The sequence below is a fragment of the Squalius cephalus genome (genome assembly GCF_949319135.1).
Source record: "Squalius cephalus genome assembly, chromosome: 16".
Lineage (NCBI taxonomy): Eukaryota > Metazoa > Chordata > Actinopteri > Cypriniformes > Leuciscidae > Squalius > Squalius cephalus.
In genome coordinates this window covers 25545173-25565644 of record NC_137137.1, presented here as the reverse complement: position 1 = coordinate 25565644, position 20472 = coordinate 25545173, and the positions used below count along the sequence as shown (strand labels likewise).

The 20472-nt window shown below is 35.6% G+C and overlaps 2 protein-coding genes across 7 annotated transcripts in view; both read right to left on the bottom strand.

The window, feature by feature from the left end:
• The window catches only part of ogdha (oxoglutarate dehydrogenase a), a 52367-nt gene extending 43099 nt beyond the window's left edge, over nucleotides 1-9268 (bottom strand). For 4 of the 5 annotated variants that reach the window (XM_079896971.1, XM_079896970.1, XM_079896967.1 and 1 more), the window contains exons 1-2: nucleotides 9068-9206; nucleotides 6791-7198 (exon numbers count right to left, since the gene is read on the bottom strand). Coding sequence is in view for 4 of the 5 variants with exons in the window: in XM_079896970.1 (XP_079753096.1) it covers nucleotides 6791-7015 (225 nt within the window). In the remaining variant the exon portion in view is untranslated. Of the gene's footprint in view, nucleotides 1-6790; nucleotides 7199-9067 lie in introns of all 5 variants that reach the window. The other variant, XM_079896969.1, reaches the window with a different exon arrangement.
• A 2071-nt stretch (nucleotides 9269-11339) lies between these two features.
• Nucleotides 11340-20472, bottom strand: part of adam9a (ADAM metallopeptidase domain 9a) — a 61727-nt gene continuing 52594 nt past the window's right edge. The window contains exons 17-23 of one of the 2 annotated variants that reach the window (XM_079897691.1): nucleotides 18332-18412; nucleotides 18077-18182; nucleotides 16578-16719; nucleotides 14628-14694; nucleotides 14112-14141; nucleotides 12398-12465; nucleotides 11340-11719 (exon numbers count right to left, since the gene is read on the bottom strand). In XM_079897691.1, coding sequence (XP_079753817.1) covers nucleotides 11659-11719; nucleotides 12398-12465; nucleotides 14112-14141; nucleotides 14628-14694; nucleotides 16578-16719; nucleotides 18077-18182; nucleotides 18332-18412 — 555 coding nt within the window. In that variant the 3' untranslated portion in view covers nucleotides 11340-11658. The remainder of the gene's footprint in view (nucleotides 11720-12397; nucleotides 12466-14111; nucleotides 14142-14627; nucleotides 14695-16577; nucleotides 16720-18076; nucleotides 18183-18331; nucleotides 18413-20472) is intronic. The other variant, XM_079897692.1, reaches the window with a different exon arrangement.

The following is a 20472-nucleotide window of genomic DNA, read 5'->3' as shown; positions in this document are numbered from 1 at the left end:
CAAAGATAGTGGAAATATTGAAAGGGCCATATACAGCATATTACATATACCAGAGGTGAGCATAACTAGAATAGGACTGGGTTGACAATACAGTATACAGGGGTATACTCACTTTTGTGAGATACTGTACCAATTAATCTTCATTTTGATGGACTGATGTTGATTCTTAAATCCCAAGATCGAGCTTTCAGTCTATTTTTCAGTATAACTTGCTGAAACGTATTATGTAAGGGATCATCAACAGCTAGGTGTGCATTACATGATTTTAAAGCACAAAATGGAGGCAAACAACTACCAGATGCAAAACTCATTAAAATATTAAATATTAAAAGTTTAATGCACACATAGCCGTGGATTATCTTGCTTATACCATGGTCACTTGCCAACACTACAAAGTTAAAGCTGTTATTTGCAGCTTCCATTTAATTGGAAGGGTAAAAAAAAAAAGACAGTTATTTTTGTCAGTCATGACTCGTTAGATCTAGCTTTAAATCAGAAACGGAGATAAAGTAGTGTGATAAGACTTCATTTATTTGAATAAATTATCCAGAGAGAGATAGAGATGAGTATTCCCAGGGTCCCCAGTTCAATGGTCTGTTAACACACATTAACTAAGGTTGCGTTCACACTTGTAGTTCGATTCGCTTGGTCCGGACTAAAAAAACCCAAAAACATTTAGTTCTGGTCCACTTAGCGTTTAGATTGGCATTTTTATCATCCAACCTAAAGATACCAAACCTAAAGACATAGGGATACGTTCACAGCCTGATTGGTCGGCTTTTATTGGCTATTTTGAGATCTACCGAACATCTGAAACAATGCTGTGTGCTGGGATAAATGCGCTCGTATGTGCGTAGCTTACATATAATTGTATTTTGACCAACTGAGAACTTGTGAAGAGCTTATAAAATGTGTAAAGGAGTCAAAAATGGCGGCAGGAATCCCTCCGTCACACACACAAACCAATATCTGCCGCGAGGAGACGTGGTTCTGCCTATACCGAACTCTGATGGGTGACATCGCAACTATGACGAGAATAAACAGGTAGGCCTATGTGTGAGCATTCTGTCCTTTTTAGGGTCTCATCTTCCTGTTTTTGGTTTGTTTACATGTCTTTGGACCGGGCTGCATTCATATATCATTCAAACCACACCAGAGTTCTTTTGGACGTGGACCGAGACCCATCATCTCCAGGGTTCAGATGGCAGCGTTCACACTTATTCACATGAACCGCACTAACTAACAGAGCAGGGTTCATTTTAATCAAATCAAACATGCCAAGTGTGAACATACTTTTAAAAGGTCAAGACTCATTTTCCCAGGGCCCACTCATCATCATCATCAAAAAACAACAACAAAAAAAAAAAAACCCTTCCAATACTAACCATAACTTAAGTAAGCTATGATCTTTTGTGATTCCATTACTAAAACCATTTGTTTAGTTCCCTCAAGTCTAGGCCTGTTACTGTATATTGAGAGCCATGCGGCAATGCAGGGAAACAGAAACCCCATTTGAGGAGTTCCCACAAAAATACAGAGCTTGGGAAAAAAAATTATCAGGTTACCACACTGTATAAAAAAAAAATAAAAAAAAATCAGTTCACCATAAAAAAAGCATGATAGCATAATTTTTGGTTTTATGGGACTGAATGGTAACCATTTAAAAACTGTATATTTCATTAACTGATATAATATTAATATTCCACCTAAATATTATACTGATAACCACCATAATAACACATGTTAAAGTAGCCTTTCCACAAGCTGAGATATATACTATAGGTACAGAGTCTCATTCACACAAATACAAAACTCCACCATGGTAACTCATGTAACACTAAAATAATGCTATAAACATTTAAACACACCAGGGATGTAACATAAACCCCTAATGTACATATTAATAACAAACAATAACAAGAAAAAAATATTTAAATCTGGGGAACACAGGACCCTGGAAACATACAGTAGGAACGACCGTGTATTACCTGCATTTATACTACAGGGCCGTTGAATGCTTGAATCTGATTGGTTGACGAACGTTCTAAGGTGTGCATTATTTTCAGGGAAATGCACGGCTTAAGTAGTTCCAGGCAGGTCTTGACCGCATTACAGTTCCATATCACTTCGCGTAGTTAACGGTAATAACGGAAAATAGGATACAATTCATAACAAGAAAAAACATTTAGCCGCATGCGCTTGATCTGGAATTTTCAATGTCTAGCTTCACAATCAATGGAAACATGCAGTTTAATTTGAATAAATAAAGTATATAGTCCTATCTATAATCAATAGAAAATTAAACTGAATATAGGCTAAATAAATGGATAGTCCTGCAGCACGGATTATTATTGCAGATAATATAACAAATAAATAATTATTGATAGGCCTACTTGTTAAAAGGGCTTTGTGTTTAATTTATTTGGCTTGTCTGTCATCTGTCAATAATAGAAAAAAAAGAATGAATTCGAATTAATTAAAAGGAATTGAATTAATAAATAAATAATTATATTGACGCACATGCTTTTCTGTCTCATTATTGCAACATCTCTCTCTCTAATAACTGCATTAATAACTGGGGACACACTTTAAGGCCGGTTATGAATGTAATTTGATATGTATGACTGATCATGCCCAAACACGTGTTCAGCGCGTTCAATCTGTGTTCAAAGTCGGTGTTTAAAATCTGTTGCGATGAAAACAGTCAGAGAATGTGTCAGCTAGTCGTGTGTCCCCAGCATTAGTCTGCTATCAGTGGCTCAAACCTCCGTTACTAACTCTAAAATGACGTTTTGGAATTAGCAACGGAGGCATTGGATTAGATGCGTAAGAAATTAGTCCTACATACAAGAGCGTTTTAATGACAAAAACTTTACAAACGTCTTGAAATACATAATCTGAACAATGTTTCGAGGTGTGGTAACTGTAGTATAAGCGGAATAATTGACTTCAGGCTGTTGAATTATTAGAAAAATAATGCACACCCGAGGTGAACGGCCACTCCGCTTCGCGTCGTGACCGCATTACCACCTCGGGTGTGCATTATTTTTCTAATAATTCAACGGCCTGTCGTCAATTATTCCTTACCTGTACTTTGTCTCTCTACTAACGATGACGCTGTGAGTTTTAATAGCAATGTTACCACCTTGTTACAGAGTAATATAAAGTAGTGATTCGTGGGGCAGTGTTGACAAGTTGCTGTGTCCCTAAATATTTGTGTGTGCACTTCAAGTATGACTGCACGATATATATAAATATAGAAAAAATAGCATCTTAATTTTAATCCATTCATTTGTACGATCCAATATCGATTCTTACATCCCAAGAATCGATTAGTCTATCGTGTTTTCAGTTGATGAATGAACTGAACATTGTAGCACGCATCTTTGTTTCATATCAAAAGTAAAGCACAAAGTTTTAGATTTCAAATTAAGTCCATTTTATTAAGAAATTGAAAAAATAAATACAGATTTCACACCGTTTAATGTGATGTGAAAGATCGCTGTAGCGCAGCTCAATTTAAAGAAGCGCCAGTGCACGTGAACTGATCATCTTCTCTGCTTTAATACCAGTTACAGCGCAAAATAACATGAATGAACATCTGAAGGTATGTTAAAAGAAAGAGTACAACTTACCAAAATCTGTATTATGTCACATGTAATCGCTCAATCAGTGTTCGGAAAGACTCAAAAACATTTAGCCTACCTAAAAAAAACATGTTCAGTGACCAAACCAGTGTTACAGGGCTTGAATTTCGCCATGGGATTGCGTGTATTGCGCATAATTTTACTAATTTTGTGCTCACACCCAAGTGTGTGTGCAAAGCCACCTCTCTCAGTATTCAATTTTGTTCTTTTTCGTTGCTTATTGTGCTTAAACTAGGGATGGGCATTTTTCAAAAATATTGCATTCGAATATTCGGGCTCATAAAAATCGAATAGGCTATTCGAATATTCGTTTATTTAAATGACGTTTAACGAAAAAGACGTTATTTTTTAAGTAATTTTTTTTTTTTTTTTTTTTAGTTTTTGTCACCATTTCTTAACAAGCTTACAATTAGGCAATATACACAACAAGCTTACAATATATGTTTAAGTTTTCTTTTAGTTGAAAACATTAAACAGTAGGCCTATGTGTAAACAAAATATAAAGAACAAAAGGATTTAAGCTCAAGCAGCGCGAACAGGAAAAAAAACGCCTATAAAGCAGAGTAGCAGACTGCGCCAGATATCGTACAAAACGTACAGTCAGCATATGATTATCATGTTTATATTGTTTCACGTTTATGTTGAGAAAAACAATAATATCCACATGCAGGGACGCCGCCAGCAATTTATGCTCGAGTGAGAAAACGCGCTGCGCTGACAGACGTTTCAGAGACACAAAGATAATGGTCTTCTAAGTTTCTAACAGCACTTCGCGTTTTCTGTTCTTAAACCTGTCTCCCTCAACGAAACTTAAGGGAAGTATATGTCTCAAAATCATTTTGCTATTAGATAAGTTATCATCTCGGTCTTCTCGGATCACTCGCGCTACAGCTGCGCTTACCTGCAGTCGTGATGCAGTGATGGACAGCTGTCTTTCCTCAGTCGACTGCAGTTTGGATTTCATGTGATTTCTCATTGTGTTGATGATATTATAACTCAGATTAATTAATTCATTTGATCCAAATTAATTCTATTCTGTAAGATAATTTAGTAACACCATTTTCAACCAGTAATTCCAAACTTTGCGAGGCCGTGATCAGATACAAACAACTTGTTAAACGCGCCACAGCGCCACCCAGAGGATTTAATTATAACTGCGAGTTAGTGCTTGGGATTTATCAGGGATTCACTGCATTTACGGCTTCATAAATTCGATAAAATTCGAATAGTATTTTATTTTTCGAATAATAATTACAGATCGAATATTCGTGCACATCCCTAGCTTAAACAGTCAAATACACACAAAATAAATCTCAAAATGACGGTCTTGGATGAGTACTCCCGTAAACACAGTCAGTTATGTTTTAAGTGAACAAACAATTGAGAAAGAAATGTGTAATAGTGTAACAGTATAATGGATCTGTGCGTCAGGTCTTAAAGTGACAGCAGCCTAATATACCTGCTGCCAAATTATGAGATAATATTAAAAATATCTATATGGCAGTTTTTCCCCATGCTATTGATGTCAAAATTGTGGCCAGTGAAAATGCTGAGTGGCTAGTAACTTTAGAAAACACTAATGCACTTTAAATAACATTAAAAATAATGTCAGAAAGATCCCAGTTCTGCTGTTATTCATAAATACCAGTTGTGATGTTGTACAATGAGGACATTGCCATGTCGCCGGAAATAGAGTAATCAGTGTCACAATGTGTAGTGAACAAGGGTCCTTACAGTCCTTACCAGTGCCCAAATTCGTGTAAACGATATACTGATTCATGACCTCTGAAGCTGATTGAGACAAACCCCGTGACATTCAACATTGTTCCATTTGTCCACTGGATTCTGTGGGGTCTGTCATAATAGGTCACTGCATGATATTTGCCATGTTAAAGAGAGTAAGTTTTGTGGGTTATTATTGTTGTTTTAAAGTTATAAACACTAGTAAGAAGGGAATGCGGTTAACAAAGGTTCCCTCTCAAAACATTTCATATTGCTGGTCGTTGCCATTGAAAAGATGCAGCAATTGTTTCAGCTACACACTGGTATGCCAGCATTTTTAAAAAATACATATAATTTTGGGATACATTGAGATTGGGTACACGAGAACGCGACAAGATTTTTGCACAATATTTTATAGAAATCGTCAATGACAAAATTAATGACTGGAAAAATAGTCTGCAAGTGCATTATGAAATGTTTTAACTAATAATCTTGTAATGAATGTCATTTCAGTTCTACTTTATGAGTATAATTTATCAAATGCATTGAAAGACGACAATATACCAGCACTGTAAAAGGTTTTGCCACAAACTCAACTGACTGGCTTTTCTCCTGTATGATTTCACAAGAGTCTCTTCAGACCTTACTGTACATGAATTATGAGCTTCCAGAACTTCTGACTGAGGCTGTGTGACCTCCTAATTTAACTCCTTTCCAGAAATTGAACAGAGAAATAAAAACAGTATAAATAACAAAAATAAATAACAGTTTTTTCTTAGTCTTATTAAGTGCAAACAATAATTTTATATTTATGCTTAAAAGGCAGTTTAAGGTTAGCAACCATTACACTGAATAAAGTAAAGTGGGGGAATTCAGATCAAGAAACCATAGCAACGTAGCAACTGGTGGGGCTGTACCCTTCCTTCAAAATCTGAAGAAAATATCTGATCTAGATGGCCAAAACATAATTGCCTGAGGGATGGGCGGAAATATCCATCCACAGGACGGTGAGCAAAACATTAACCCAAGATACTCTGGAGTCTGGACCTTGTACTCACTTTTGAACTTAAGGTGGTGGTTATTATAACTGAGGTTTATTACATAAAACCTCATAAGAAGTGCAGAGGGTTAAAACAACTAAATGCCCATAATGAATCAGCTGTGTGTCAGTATGTCCTGGAACCGACACACTCCCATGACTGCTCTAAAAATACAACCAGGGATCCCAGTAATGTGATCTAAGACACACAAGTTGCTACCCAGCATCTGTAGACAGATGGAAATTCAGTGTATACCTGGATTAAGATGTTTTTTTGGCATTTTTATGCAAACACCCAAGACCCAAAACTTTAGTTTGAGAATGGACAAGACAACAGAGAGGTCTCTTCACATCATCCAACAGCACGTCCTCTGCCTCTTACCTTGTGCACACTCTTGGGATTCTCCAACCATGCATAGTACATCTCCTCGACATAGTTGGAGCTCGTTCCATTCAGAAACGGCTCTGCGGCCACCGGTGCAGTGTAGCACCTGAATGGCTGAAACGTCCTAGGGGTGGATGCTGGCCTCTGCTGTGATAGATTTTTAGCAGTCTGAGAGGCAGTGATTGGCCGGAGCCGTGCCGCACAAGTCCTTAAGCGGTGCATCGCAGTCTATTGAACGAACACCACCCACACTCACGAGTTCCTGGATGTCCCCAGTGCCACAACAGAAAAGAGAAGTGTCACCTCCTTCTTTAGCCCAAAACGGAAAATGTGTTTTAATTTCCTGGGGAAGAATAGACACGTTCCAAAAGCCCTTGACTTTTACTCCTATTGGCGTTTTGCACTCTGGAAGAAAAACAGAAAAGTCAATCAGAGGAGCATTAAAATGTGCAGTTTATCTCAGCAATTTAAAGACAAATAGATTTGATAGATATTCCTATGCTGTTAGGAAGTTTCTACCCTGGGTATGACATGGAGGTTTTAATGAGATTTTTAGTGCAAAAGCAAAACAAACAGTTTATATAGTATAAGTACAACAGTAGCTGCAATCATCATCAAAACAAAACATATTCATACAGCTAAGAACGTAATCTTTCATATCCGTTTATGCCGTTTAGTACTTTCCATGGCACAATGGTCACCTCCAGAGCCCAGACAAAGGTCAAAGAGATAGTCAAGCTCATGATAAGAGCTCCAAAAGAACCTTATTTTTGAGAACGTCATCACGTTTGAAAGCTCACGCGTGACGCAGTCGGAAGTACCGACCCAGTGTTTACAAGTTTGGAGTAGAAGGACCGTTCAAAATTATTGTATGTTGAATGACACATATTTATATGTATTTGTGTCAGTTTATTGTTTAAAATGGTCCTTACGTGTGCATATCCTGGATGTTTAGCAATCATAACTATACGTAGTGTTTATCGAATGATGAAAAAATTAAGTGAAGTTTGAATTTATTTTTCACCCAACTGCTGCTTGGCCAATCAACAGGAGCCTAACTCGCATAACACTGATGTAATGAGGTTACAAAAACATTTGATGCAGGTTACTTAACCTCTTTTGTTGCAAATAGAAATGCATCTTTACTAATGCACACAGAAAAATGGGGGTCAAAGGTGAGTCTATTTTAATCACCCACATAATATACTACAAACTATTTGCTGGTAAAAAGACACATGGCAATCTGATATGCAAAAGCATGTAATTTATAAGTCACATTTTGATTGTAGAAAGTAAACCACATTAAAAAAACATTACATAACATTTCATTCATGTTACGCTGCAAACCCTCGAACCCCACAACAATTGACTTATATTATATCTAGACGAGCATTTCTGGCATCATTAACTTAATATTTTTCATCACAATATGCCATATGCAACTTTGCGAAGAGTTTTTTCTTAACATTTTGACAAAGCATTGCCTTTCCTTCCTACATAAGAAATAAATCAGATCCGTTGTTACTGTAATAAACTGAACTATACTCTACTTTAACAAAATAATAATGGATATCAGTGTCCTTTTCCGCTAAAATGAAACTAATATGACCATGTGGTTGAAATAAACATGGACCCTTCTCTCCCTCCACACGCCTATGTTTTGACCTTGCATCCACATTCCACTCCCCTTCACTAATGAGTCACTCAACTACACCCGCCTACTGAGGCGTTTCAGAGCGCCATTGGCCGGAGACTCCTAACTCCACCCACCAGTCATGCTTAGTGGAAGGCTATTGGAGACACGGAGTGTCAATCATTATGTCCTTTCACTAAACATGGTTCTTATGAAAATATTAGCAGCCCATGCTAACCATCAAATTGGAGGCCGATACTTGGAGTTCAATCATGCAATTTCAACTTATTACTAGGTTGCTAATTTTTCTTATTGTTTAATGTATTTATTTAATGAATAAAGACACAAACCCTACGTATTTCCCTTGAGAATCACAAAACCTTGACCTAGCAACAATAATGAGCTAATTAAGGTCGGTTAAGGCATGCAGTTCTGTAACTGGATAGTTAAGTGTCCTGCTGCATAAATTCCAACTTATGGCCTCAATTATCTGTTAACTTTGTGCCACACCAAACAAGAGCAAGCAGCCATGCTAAAAACGATGAAATGAGGAACGCGCCTCTTCGTACGGTTTTTCCTGACGCTGTCATTAAATCTCCCTTTAACGGCAGATGGAAGACACACAAAACAAAAAAACTTACTTGTTCCGATAGCCGTTGTAAACTGGTCGTGTACCGGAGGTGGTAGCGGCTCCAACTGATCCCTGCGCTGCTCACGAGAGTGACAGTCGACACTACTAGAACAGCAGCTCCGTCATGAAGAACGTCAGCCGCTTTAGGACGTCACTTCTAGGTTTAGCGCGAAGCCGCGAACTAATTTCTGAGAATCGATTATTTCAATCCGGCTTTTTTTCCATCACGTGACATCCGCAAATCATAAATATAATTTACACTTCTATTAAACAATATTAAAAATCTTTTACATCTCTTGACTGGAAACGCATTAGCGCGTTTTAAAAAACTATTTAACTGTTAGAGTAATGCTGGTTTCTAGCGCTTCTTTCAATTCCTACTTCCGACGTGATGTGATCATCAAGTGGTTTTGATTAGAGTAAAATGGACAATTTAAAATTCCATATGGACAGGAAACATTTTGCCCTAATATGAATAAGCAAAGGATTCTCGTGCGTTAGAGAATTGTGGGAAATATAGTTTTGTCGCACACGTCTCTGTCTTTTAGAGCTCCTTGGCGTTTTCATAAATCAGCAAAATTAATAATTTAATTGAAATAAAGGTGACATCAAAAAAAGAAAGAAAAAAAAATAGATAAAAATGTAAACTTTAAAATCTGAGATGTTGGCACATAACTGAAATAAGTTGAAGTTGAAGTACTAAAATTACTAAAACTATAAATTAATTAAAGAAAAATAGAAATATAAACAATAAAAATTACAAATTCACAACAAAATTGCTAAAACTTAAACTAAAATGAAAACAAAATTGAAAAAAATAAAAGCTAATTCAAAACATTACTAAATACTCGAATCGTTTATAAAAATACTAAAATAACACTGAAAATAAGTAGTATTTTCTGCTAAACGGTACCACCAGCATTCACGACTAAAATTTTTTTATGATCAATAGCAATTGGCTTACATTTACATCATAAATGTTCAATCACCTGGGCCGAGTTGTTCATGACACTGACTCACTGAAAAGAATGCTGTGCAATTTGTGTTTAAAATGCACCTCACATCATCATTAAAAACAAACCAGTGTTTTTTTATTTTCATATGCAAAAACCATCATCCACATTACACTGTAGGTAGTCCAAAATAAGTCCATCTTTTATCCATAAAACATCAACAATCCACAACTGCTTCGAATGGAAATGCAGTGTGTGAGGGGCGGGTTGTTGTGTCCATCATTCATTCAGTTAATCATACACATGTAAAATAACACTTATCAGACATGAAATGTATGGCACTTACTGATTTTGCTATGATGGAAATGTCCTAGTGTGAGGATACTGTCTAAACGTGGTCTACAACAGACATGTTACAGTTGTTTGTGTGTGTTTGTTTGCATGACTTTGTACACATACTGTACCCCATGTGGTATGACGGTCATCACAAAGAAAGAAGTCTATGAAACATGCAGACAAAATAGTCTTTTCACTCTTTTTTATCAGTTTCATAAAGGAAGAAATATTTAATTTATCGCATAGTGTGTTATCATGCATAAAGTCATGTAGCCCTTAAAAATGATAGGAGAAAAGCTTTGACTTTGTTTTCATTGTTACTGTTGTTTGTATTTTGCAACAACAACAACAAAAAAAATGATGTTAACTACCACCACAAAAAAAAAAAAAAAAGTGTCAATCATGAAGTTATAGGAATTAGCCATTTTCAAAAACCAAGTATTCATGTTTACCTGATTTTTGACTCATTGCGGACAGAATTTCACTTGGCAAATAAAGTAAAAAATAGATTTTCTATAAAAGTTACATATAAATAAAAGTATGCAAATAAAACTATATATAAATGGTAAAATAGTAGTTTTAGATCACTGAATCAAATGATAAAAAGAACAAAATTACTTTATGTATTTTGTTTCTTGCCTTGCACTCCAGTATTGCAAAACCTAAATTATTTATAATATGAATATTATGCATCACAGTGCAAAGAGAATGATTTGCAGTTACCACGGGCCATTTAGATATTACTAATGACTTGATAACCTTGTAAAATGTTAGGGATGCCTATTAACTAATTTATCGCATTTGTCCTTGTCCTTAACATATTATAACACATTTTTTTGGAACAATGATTGACTGTGGTGTACAGAATACATTTTGCACCAAAAAGTGGAGGGGGAGGAAAGCCAGCCTATAATAAAAGGGTCTCTGTACATTCCTGCAATAAACAGTGAATATTACTGAAGTGCAATAAGTCGCAGTGGTCCTATATAGCACATAAGAATCATAACATTTAAGGAGATCGGTCTGTTGCCATAGGCATCTTTTGTCACGTGACAGGTGGGAAGCGTTTAATTGGCTAAATAGTTCTCTCGCTCCCATCATGTACTCTGTGATGTATTGCGAGTAGAGGTTCCTTTCGCAACATTGACCGTCTCTCAGTTTGATTGACAGTTGACAGCTGTTTACAGAAGGACAGGGGAGAATAAGTGGGGGAGCAACCACCTGATTCCTCCTTGACTCCTCCCACTGCACATTTCACACTTGGCCTGTCCATCCCAGACAGAAATACAACTGTCAGTCTGTGTGTTGTGTGTTATACTGGGGGTGCAGGCGCTGGTCTTTGAGGCATTAGTTGTTGGGTAGGAGCAGGTGGTCTGTGGAGAGTGGACAGAGGGTAGGTGACGGTCAGAAATAAGCTCTCTAAAAACATTTATGAACATATTATGCTTTCAAAATGTTGCTGCATGTGTAGGACATACAAATCAGCCACTTATGATGATCCATCGAATGCTGCTTTAAAAGACAGCTGTCTAAGTAGGCAGCTCACTATGTTTTAGAAATGCATTACACTTCCATTCAAAAGTTTGGGGTCAGTAAGATTTTTTCATTTTCAAAAGAAGTCTCTTATGCTCATCGAGGCTGTATTTATTTGATAAAAAAAATGCAGTAAAAAAGCAATATTGTGAAAAATTATTATTATTTAAAATTACTATTTGCTATTTTTATTTATTTTACGATATTATATTATTTATTTCTGTTTAGCAGGCATTGCTATGCTGATTTGCTGTTCAATCTTTTTTTTATTATTTACTTTTTATTTTATTATTATTAATGTTAAAAACTAAGTTGTTCGGCTAAATATTTTCAGGATTCTTTGATGAGTAGAACGTTCAAAAGAACAGCATTTATTTGAAATAGTAAAGACATTCAGAATCTTACAAAAGATTTCTGTCAAATTAATGCATCCTTACTGAATAAATAAACGTATTAATTTCTTTAAAAAAAAATTGCCAACCCAGACTTTTGAACGGTATTGTACTGTATAGTATTACCGTGCAAATGGTGGTGGCGGTCTGGTGGCGTAAGATGGCACAGAGGCTGATTTATTAGTCTGAACCACCTGCAAAGAGACAGAAACTCCTGTTACTACTGCACAAACATTTGCATGATGGGTTACTTAGGGATAAATTAACTGAACTACATAAGATTTAATTAACATCAGAGTTAAGTCTGAGTTCAGTGACATAATAGCTATCACAACAAAATAAAATCACATAAAACTAAACATATAGGACTCATTTAATTACCATTAGTCTGTTTTAATAAATAATGCTAAAACAAACAAACAAGCAAATACACACACAGACATATAAAACATATATATATATATATATATATAAACACACACACACACACATATATATGTGTGTGTGTGTGTGTGTGTGTGTGTGTGTGTGTGTGTGTGTGTGTTTAATATATTTTATAATGTAGAAATGTCACAGTTAATCTCCAAATGAATGAAGGCTGATACTAATACTGCTACTGATGTCTCAATGAAAATAATTTCTTTTAACATTAATTATAGCCATTCAACATTACAGTGTAATCGAAAGCTATCAGTTTTTATTTTAACATTCATTAAGCTTCAAAAAAACTTTTAATTTAAGTGAACTTAAAACAATCCTCACATCACCATAATAAATGTCGAATCCAATTTACTGCATGTACACATGCCTGGTCTTTCTCTACTGTTTACGTTCACTTAAGCCGCAACAGACTATGTTTTCTAGGATACTCAAATTTTTTTTACAGAATTTTATGTAAATTTGTCAGTAATTTGTTCAGTGATTAAAAGTAAACAAGCTGTGTTGTGAACTGAAGGTGCAAGACAAATAGCTAAAATTATTGTGTTGAAGACAGAAAAAGCAATTTCCACAATGAAAAACTATGCACATTTCATGTACATATAATGATATTGCATTAGGGACGACTTCACAATTAACCAGAAAATAAATAAATAAACCAAATCTATGTTTGGCAAGAAAGAGTTTTCACAATTCCTTATGACAATGAATAACATTTAAGGTCTAACTAATTGGAGGCCGAACCTTTTTTGTTAATATGCTTTTTGTCAAGATAAACAGCAGCTCCCCGTTTACTTGTATTTGTTTATAGAGCAGTCTTGCCCGGTCCAATATGGCGGACGTATCGCCGCAACGGGCCAAAGTGGCCAATGAGGTGTCTATGTATTTATATATCTATTTTTAGGATTACTAAAAAGTTATAAGATGGTGAGCTAGATTACAGTTGGAGCTAAACTCTGCAGGAAACTGGACCTTAAAGGCCAGAGTTGAGAATCCTTGGTATAGTACATTCTTTTGCATATTAATTAATGTCTGAAAAAATTAAAGCTCTGAAAAAAAAAAAGTGCTGAAGTGAGAATTAATTTCGTTAACGTATACATTAAATCAGGGTTAGTAGATGTAAATCAAATATATTATTATTATTATTACTATAATGATTGTTTAATGTATTGAAATATACTAAATTATTTAATTTATTTAAATTATTTAATAATGAATTATTTAATTAAATGAATGTGCAAGATGGTTCTTTCTTACAAAAGACAAAGTGTAAGGAGAGAAAGAAAGGTTAGGAACAATGCAGAGAAGCAGAAAGGGTACTTTAAATGCAACAGCAACAGAGATGGCCCACAGTATAAATACAGTAAAAACCCTCTTAAATAAATTGTATACAGTTATTTACCTCCTCTGGTGGCAATAACTGAGCCTGGTGCTTTATCAAAGAAGAGAGAAAAAAGAGGAGCTTGGTCATTATCTTGATATCAGCAGACTATTGTTTAGAACTGAGATGTAACATTTAATGAATTCAGTTAAATGTGAAGGACAGACGATTTCTCTTGAACCTGTTCTTTCAACTTGGTTAACTTCCCATGAATTGTTCTTTCCAAAGAGAAAGAACTGGAAATGCAATGGTAATGTTTTGTTTAACTGGGAAGGTTTCAAACTTGTTTTCCCTCTTCACACAGTAATGAACTAATTTACTGGCTAGTTAAGTTTCTGTTGCATTGTTATTACTCGGGCGTTTAGTGGGCATTTGTAAAGTTGTGTTATGCTCAGGCACATATACTGGAAAAAAAAAACTACAAAAAGGTACAGTACAATAGGTTAATTAAACATGTTAGATTCACATTAGCACTACATTTAGTGAATTAATCATCAGCAATATGTTAGTCAGTGAAATGTAGTGTTGCTCACTCACCCCATCCTTTACTATACGATTGGGGTTTCCCCGCTGGGACACAGGAGCCTGCGGTCTGCTGTCAGCTCTGAGGAGACAAACAAAGAATGCTGATCAATATTAAAAAAAATGTAGGTTATATTGAACACACTAAACATAATTTGTTTAATAAATTTCATCAAAAAAACAAAAACAAAAAAAATTTAAAGTGCCCCATTATGCTATTTTAATGTTTCTAAATTAGTTTTGGAGGTACAAAAAAAAAAACACTTCAATTTTCTCGTAATATACATTGCACATACAATATACATTGTACCTGTTTTCTCACAATGTATTGAACGGTTTAATAAAGGATTCAGTCACACTAAAACCATTCTTTTCTGTGAGCCTGCTCTGATTGGTCAGACGGAAACAAGGAAAGTCTTTTGTGATTGGTCTACCACTTACAGCGTGTTGGAGGATTCCTCAGCACTTGTATACACAGTGGTAGGAACAGTTAGACTGGGTAAACCCAGCCCGATCTGCCGGCGATTTGATTTCGCCCTTAAGCTTAAACATTCTTCTATCCTGCTTCCGTTACAAATCAAACAAATCGCTCGAGTGGGTGTCAATACCACTCACTGTCATGTTTTTTTTTTTGCACAACCTGCAAAAATCGCACGATGCCACTGCTGCTTCTGCAAACCGCTGATCAATGCTCCAAACCAACACGTTTGTTCACACGATTCCTGCCTGGAGTTTTCGCTGCAAAGTACGTCACCTGGATCGTTGGTCTGATTGGTTGAAGGACTATCCAATTGCGTACATTTGAACAATTTGAACAATCGTACAATTGAGTCATTTGAACTATGCCCGTTGATCATGCCTCTTGTGCAGTAGAAAATACAGAGCAGACTCCCCAGACTAATGTTCAATATTAAAAGAACAGTAACGATGGCATCGGTTTTACAGAATAAATTTGAGCCTGAGCCCTTATCCTTTGGAAGTGCATGCTAAGTGGATTTCCTTTCACGTCGCATAAAAGAGCGTCTTTTTGATATATAGACACAACAAACCAAACTCTTCCAGGCCTTAACTACAACTACAGTGTTTGAGGGCGGGTCAAAGTAGATGTTGTTCACGGGCAGCCAATGAAGAGCATTATGCAAATGTTTTACAATCCTACGTAGGTTCGTGCAGGTATTAAGACTGGAATTACTGACGACTCGTTTCAGGCAGTTCAGAATCAGTTCTTTCTTTGGGAGACAATAACGATATTTATTGAGCACACATAAAAGGTAATATCCGAACAAGCATGCAAAATAGAGGCACTTTAAATATACATCACAATTCTTTGGACATATTGGAATTGTTTTTGATATGCCTTTTAAATATTTGCTGTTACACTGTAGCACTGTTGAATGCTTGATTCTGATTGGGAGCCAAACCCTTTGACCTAAAACATTTACTTGAAGTACTTCTCACAATTTAAAATGAATATATGAATAATTTAACAACATATTTCTATGTTCACGGTTCTCTGATGCCGGTTAATGGTCACATGACATGCAGGTAAACAAAATATTTATTTTTATATTAAAATATATATTTTATTTTTATTGTATTTATTTTACATTTATTTATTTAATTATTTTAATTTAGTGTTTTAAATTCATTATTAACTGAATTAACTTTTAATTACTAGCTTTTTAATAATTAATTATTTTGCTATTTACCTTGCCTTAAGTTATTGATTATGCATGACAGATGCATAAATGATCAGAAATTCAAAAAGAGCCATCATTAAGAATAATAAAAATAATTTAATAAAATTTAATTTTCAACTTAGGGTATGCACTAATTTCAGTTATTCAACAGTTCATTATCAGTTATCATTTAAACAACATACTGGGTTTGTTCAGAGTTGATGACATCATAACAGTGCAGTAAAATGTTGAGTATATATATGTATATATCACTCTTTATACTCACTCATAACCCTGAGAGCGTTTCTTTCTGAAAAAACGTTGCTTCAGCTCATTCCTCTTGAAGAACACGAATAAACCCAATGCCAAAAGAGGAAGAACAAGGAAAAAGAACACAAGAAGACCATCCCTTGTGGAAGTATCTTTATCTGATTGAGAGTGAGAGAGAGTGAGAGCGAGAGCGAGAGAGAGAGAGAGAGAGAGAGAGAGAGAGAGAGAGAGAGAGAGAGAGAGAGAGAGAGAGAGAGATTTAATTTGAGGTAATCACTAGGGCTGTCAAAATGAAAGTTTTTTTCTTCAGTTTAACACGTTAAAAACATTTAATGTAATTAACGCCATTCAAGCACAATAAGACAAAAAAAAAAAAAAAATCTCAACTCTGTACTGGCTCACTGTTTGTGAAGCGTCTCTGTGAAAAAACACCCGTGCACACTTCAGACAGTGTGCCGGAGCCGCACTGAGATATTTTTGATGAAATCTGAGAGCTTTCTGTCCCTCCTAGACAGCTATGCAACTATCACTTTGACACTTCAAAAAGTTCATAAAGAGAGTGTAAAAGTAATCCAAATGAATTGAGCGGTTTGGTCCAAAATTTTCTGAAGAGACATGATCGCTTTATATGATAAACAGATTGAATTTAGGCTTTAATTCACATATAAACATTCATCAACTCACACATTTGTGTGACAGTTATCACAGTTGTGATAAACGGAAGCTCAAGCATGTTCCCTTGACTTGCAAGAACCAATGAGTTTCATTCTTGTGTTACGCAGCACATTTGAGTTTGTTTATGTTCGCTGATCAATAATTATATGTAATTAAAGCCTAAATTAAATCTGTTCATCATATAAAGCGAGTTATCAAGTCTCTTCAGAAAATAGAGTCAAAGTCAAGAGTCAAACTGGTTGCGTAGCTGCCAATGGAGGTAGTAGGTACAGAAAGCTCTCAGATTTCATCAAAAAGATCTTCATTTGTGTTCTGAAGATGAATGAAAGTCTTACAGGTTTGGAACGACATGAGGGTGAGCAATTACTGACAGAATTTTCATTACTATCCCTTTAAGTTCACTTACTTTAAAGAAAAAGAAGCCTATTAAATGTTAGAAATTATAGCTTTCAATTATACTGTAATGTTGAATGGCTATAATTAATAGCTAAAATGGCTATAATTTAATAGCTAAAATTAAGAAGAAAAAAACATTTAATAGAGTCATCAGTATCAGTGATACTGGCGTTAATTCATTGTGCTTAGTAAAAAGACGCTATTAAAAAAATATTTTAAACATACCGTCTTTATGTTGTTTCTACATTATTTTAGAGATTGAAAGTATTACAATATAAAAATATATGAAAAACTTTAATAGGTGAGATTACAGAAAAGTGATTAATTAGTAAAAAAAAAAATGTAATCAATCAACAGCACTATTAATCCCATTTACAGATGACACGAGTTAAAGGTACTGATAATCCTTTGTGAAGCTCTAGCTGTGCAGTTAAGCAGCCTTACCATCCCAGGTGGGGCCGCTTTCGATGCTTCCTCCATAACCAGAGGCCTCACAGAATGGAGGAGCCCAGCCATAATGACAGTGGCAGTTTTTATTGTTGTTACACACCTTAAAGTAGTCAAGCACAAACACTCAGCACACATTTTACAAAGAAATAGAACTCTAGGTATTTAGGATTAGGATTTAAAAAAACAGACGGTTAAATATGTGTATTTCAAATGGTGGCATTGAATTGTGGGTAGTGTATGCATACGTACCCCATGGCCATGGCATTTCTTTTCAACGTCACAGTCATAATTCAGCACGTCTGCACTTTTGCACTCAAAATTCAGACAAATCTGCAATACAAATAATAAGAGTTTTGTTTTTCCGAAGTAAAAAAAATACAGTGTGCGGATGAAATTTTGGAGAGAAAAAAAAAAACTTATTTCAAACTATGTTTTGTCATGGAAAAAAGATCTGATCATGCCCTTGGTCAGCCCTCAAGTGGATTCTTTCAAATGTGTTTGGATAGTTCACCAAAAAATGAAAATTCTGTTTTAATCACTCAATTTATTCACCTTCAAGTTGTTCCAAACCTATATGAAATTCTTTCTTCTGCTGAACACAAAAGAATATATTCTTGAATACAAAGCACGCTTTCTTGATGCTCACAAGGTGGCCTTTTCAGCGACGACGTCGAGGACTGTGCCCAGCAGTTCTCGGCAGTCCAGAAGCAGGCTGAGGCAATCAAGAGCCTGCTCCGACGTGCTACCAAACCATTGTGAGCTGCCCCTCAGTTTACTCATCGTCAAAGGCATCCGTCCCACTACGCTGTGCCTTGCCACAGTAGAGCTTAAGATTCTCAGGATTGAAATTGGCAGGCCTGATTTCCAGGCACGATTCGACGACTGAAAATGCCTGCAGGTCCCTCCTTCAGGGTACAGGGGTTATATCAGTAACCTAGACGTTACCCATATTCTTTAAAGAATATAGAATAGGGGTTTGTCAACAGGTAAAGATTTTGGACTATCATCTCTGTCGTGGTTACGCTCATGTGACATTGCTGTGCTGGGCGGTCACGAAAGCTTTTCGTTTGCATGCGTTTTTAGGCACTGCACTTTAAAAACAAGTGATTTTAAACCGTTGAAGTGCAGCATGCAGCGAAAGAGAACTAATTTCTGTATATGCGCGTGCTTTCAAGGAGAGCTGTCAGAGATGTGCGACAGAGCGCTTGAGAACTGAACTGAGTGCTTTTTGCCACCTCTTTGGGCTTGAATGGTTAAATACACATACCTATGTGTGAAAGTGACCATGTATTTGCAAGTAAACCGAGTCCTTTATGTCTTAAGTGAACGTAAACACAGTTCCAACAGTTGAGAAAAACATGTGCGAGTATCTTAGGTCTGAGCAGTCAGTTTTAAAGTGACAGCATCCAAATTTACCTGCTGTCATTATCAATGCTTGTAAAACAACAAAAAAGAGAGAAAATCTCTCACTGCTCTTGACTGAATCACTTTTGTAACTTTAAAATCTTTTGTAACTTTTAATACATGTATATTTAATTTACACAGTAAAGACTGCATTGTTCTTTATACATTCGATTATACATTGTATGTAGTATTTCTAGTATGAAATGTTTTTCTACCAGAAAATAATTTGTCTTTGTTCTATTGTAGTTTGTTTTCTTTGCTCTTTGAGGGTGAACAAGTGAACAACTTGAGGGTAAGTAAATGACAGAATTTTCATTTTGGGGTGAACTATCCTTTAACGTGAATGATGTTTGTTTTGTCAGTTTTTGAGCATTGAGCCTTGAGCATACTAACAAGTTAACTAGCAGTCAACACACTTTGATAAAAAAAAAAGAAGAAGAATTAATATAAAACAAACTGATGTTTTTAATGAAACATTCTAAGTACTGATCAGTTTGGTAATGACAAATAAATTTGCAGTCTGACCATTATGGAAAAATCATAAAACTAATGACATTTCAGATTTTTTACTGTCACTATTTAGAAACTTCATATTTACATCAGTACCAAATATAATATATTTGAGGAGAAACTCGATTATTATCTGCAATGCTTGGCATGATGGTAATGGCAGTAGTATTTGAATGAAAATATGATTTGTTTTTGTTTTATTAGGAATAAGTCCAACGTAGAATTTCCATAGTTTTTTCAATTTTTATATATTTATAATTGAGAGAAAAACGTTTAAAAGTCTGGGTTTCACACAGACAGACAGACAGACAGACAAGACACACACACACGCACGCACGCACGCACGCACGCACGCACGCACGCACGCACACACACACACACACACACACACACACACACAAAGACGAAGAAGCTTGAATCGCTCTTCTCCCATCCACTGGAATAGATTATGGAAATAATATATTTTACTGTAACTT